At 38.1% G+C, this 1,046-nt stretch overlaps 1 protein-coding gene across 1 annotated transcript; it reads left to right on the top strand.

The window, feature by feature from the left end:
* The first annotated feature begins 236 nt into the window (after nucleotides 1-236).
* On the top strand, nucleotides 237-833 carry LOC147516452 (uncharacterized). Its single transcript, XM_086593276.1, has one exon. The coding sequence runs from the start codon at nucleotides 237-239 to the stop codon at nucleotides 831-833; it is 597 nt and encodes a 198-aa protein (XP_086449402.1).
* Nucleotides 834-1,046: the final 213 nt, after the last annotated feature.

Below are 1,046 nucleotides of genomic sequence, written 5' to 3'. Positions count from 1 at the left end.
TGATCCTGATGTTTTATTTTTAGTCGAGACTAAATTATTATATAAGAAGTTGAAGCATGTACAGAATAAACTGAAGTATCCTCAAGTGTTTGCAGTTGATCCTGTTGGAAGAAGTGGGGGCCTTGCTGTTCTCTATAAGGATAACATTTCTTTCTCGGTGGTGGATGGGAATAAAAATGCTATCTCGGCACGCTTTTAAATTATCTCTAATGTTTCATGGCATGTATCATTTATATATGGAGATCCCATTTGCTTATAAACGTATTGTTGTTTGGAACTATTTGAGAGATTTGAGAAATGTTCTTTCTGGGCCTTGGTTGATTATGGGTGACTTTAATGCCATTTCTAGTTTGTCTGAAAAGGAGGGTGGGAATCCCACACCCTCTAGGTATATTGATGAATTTGTTTCCCTGATGGAGGATCTTGAGATGGCTGATCTTGGCTATCATGGTCCTGCTTTTACTTGGTCTAATAATAGATTAGGGGCTGCTAATATAAGGGAGAGGATTGATCGTGTTGTTGCTAATGTTGAGTGGTTAAATCTCTTTCCTCTGGTTTCGGTGGATCATGTCACTACTCCTTCTTCTGATCATGTTGCCTTAGCTGTTTATGTTTTTGGGAAGGTGGATAGTGGCCCTAAACCCTTTAGGTTTCATGAGATGTGGACTAAAGACCCCTCTTGTATGGATGTGATTAAGCATTGTTGGCGGACTCATGTTCATGGGTCTCCTTCATTCATTCCGAACTCTAAATTTGTTGAAATGCAATCCTCTTTGAGGGTTTGGAACAAAACTTATTTTGGAAATATCTTTTCTCAAATTAAAAAGAGGTGAATCGCTCTCTCTTCTCTTTTGGTCGGCCCCGTTTCTCGATCTCGTCTTTGGTGGAGATTAAAAATATAAAGGAACATATCTTGGAGTTGTACAAAAAGGAGGAATCATATTGGAAGCAAAGACTCAAATACTTCTATGGTTTTGGAGGCTGATAACAATACTAAATTCTTCCATTCTAATGCTAGTTTCGTAAGCTTAAGGAATAGTATTGAC

This window comes from Coptis chinensis, chromosome 2 (assembly GCF_015680905.1).
Source record: "Coptis chinensis isolate HL-2020 chromosome 2, ASM1568090v1, whole genome shotgun sequence".
Classification (NCBI taxonomy): Eukaryota; Viridiplantae; Streptophyta; class Magnoliopsida; order Ranunculales; family Ranunculaceae; genus Coptis; species Coptis chinensis.
This window is presented reverse-complemented; position numbering and strand designations above follow the sequence as displayed.

Coding starts and splice junctions, on each gene's coding strand:
- LOC147516452 (XM_086593276.1), top strand. CDS start 237: ATGGAGATCCCATTTGCTTATAAACGTATTGTTGTTTGGAACTATTTG.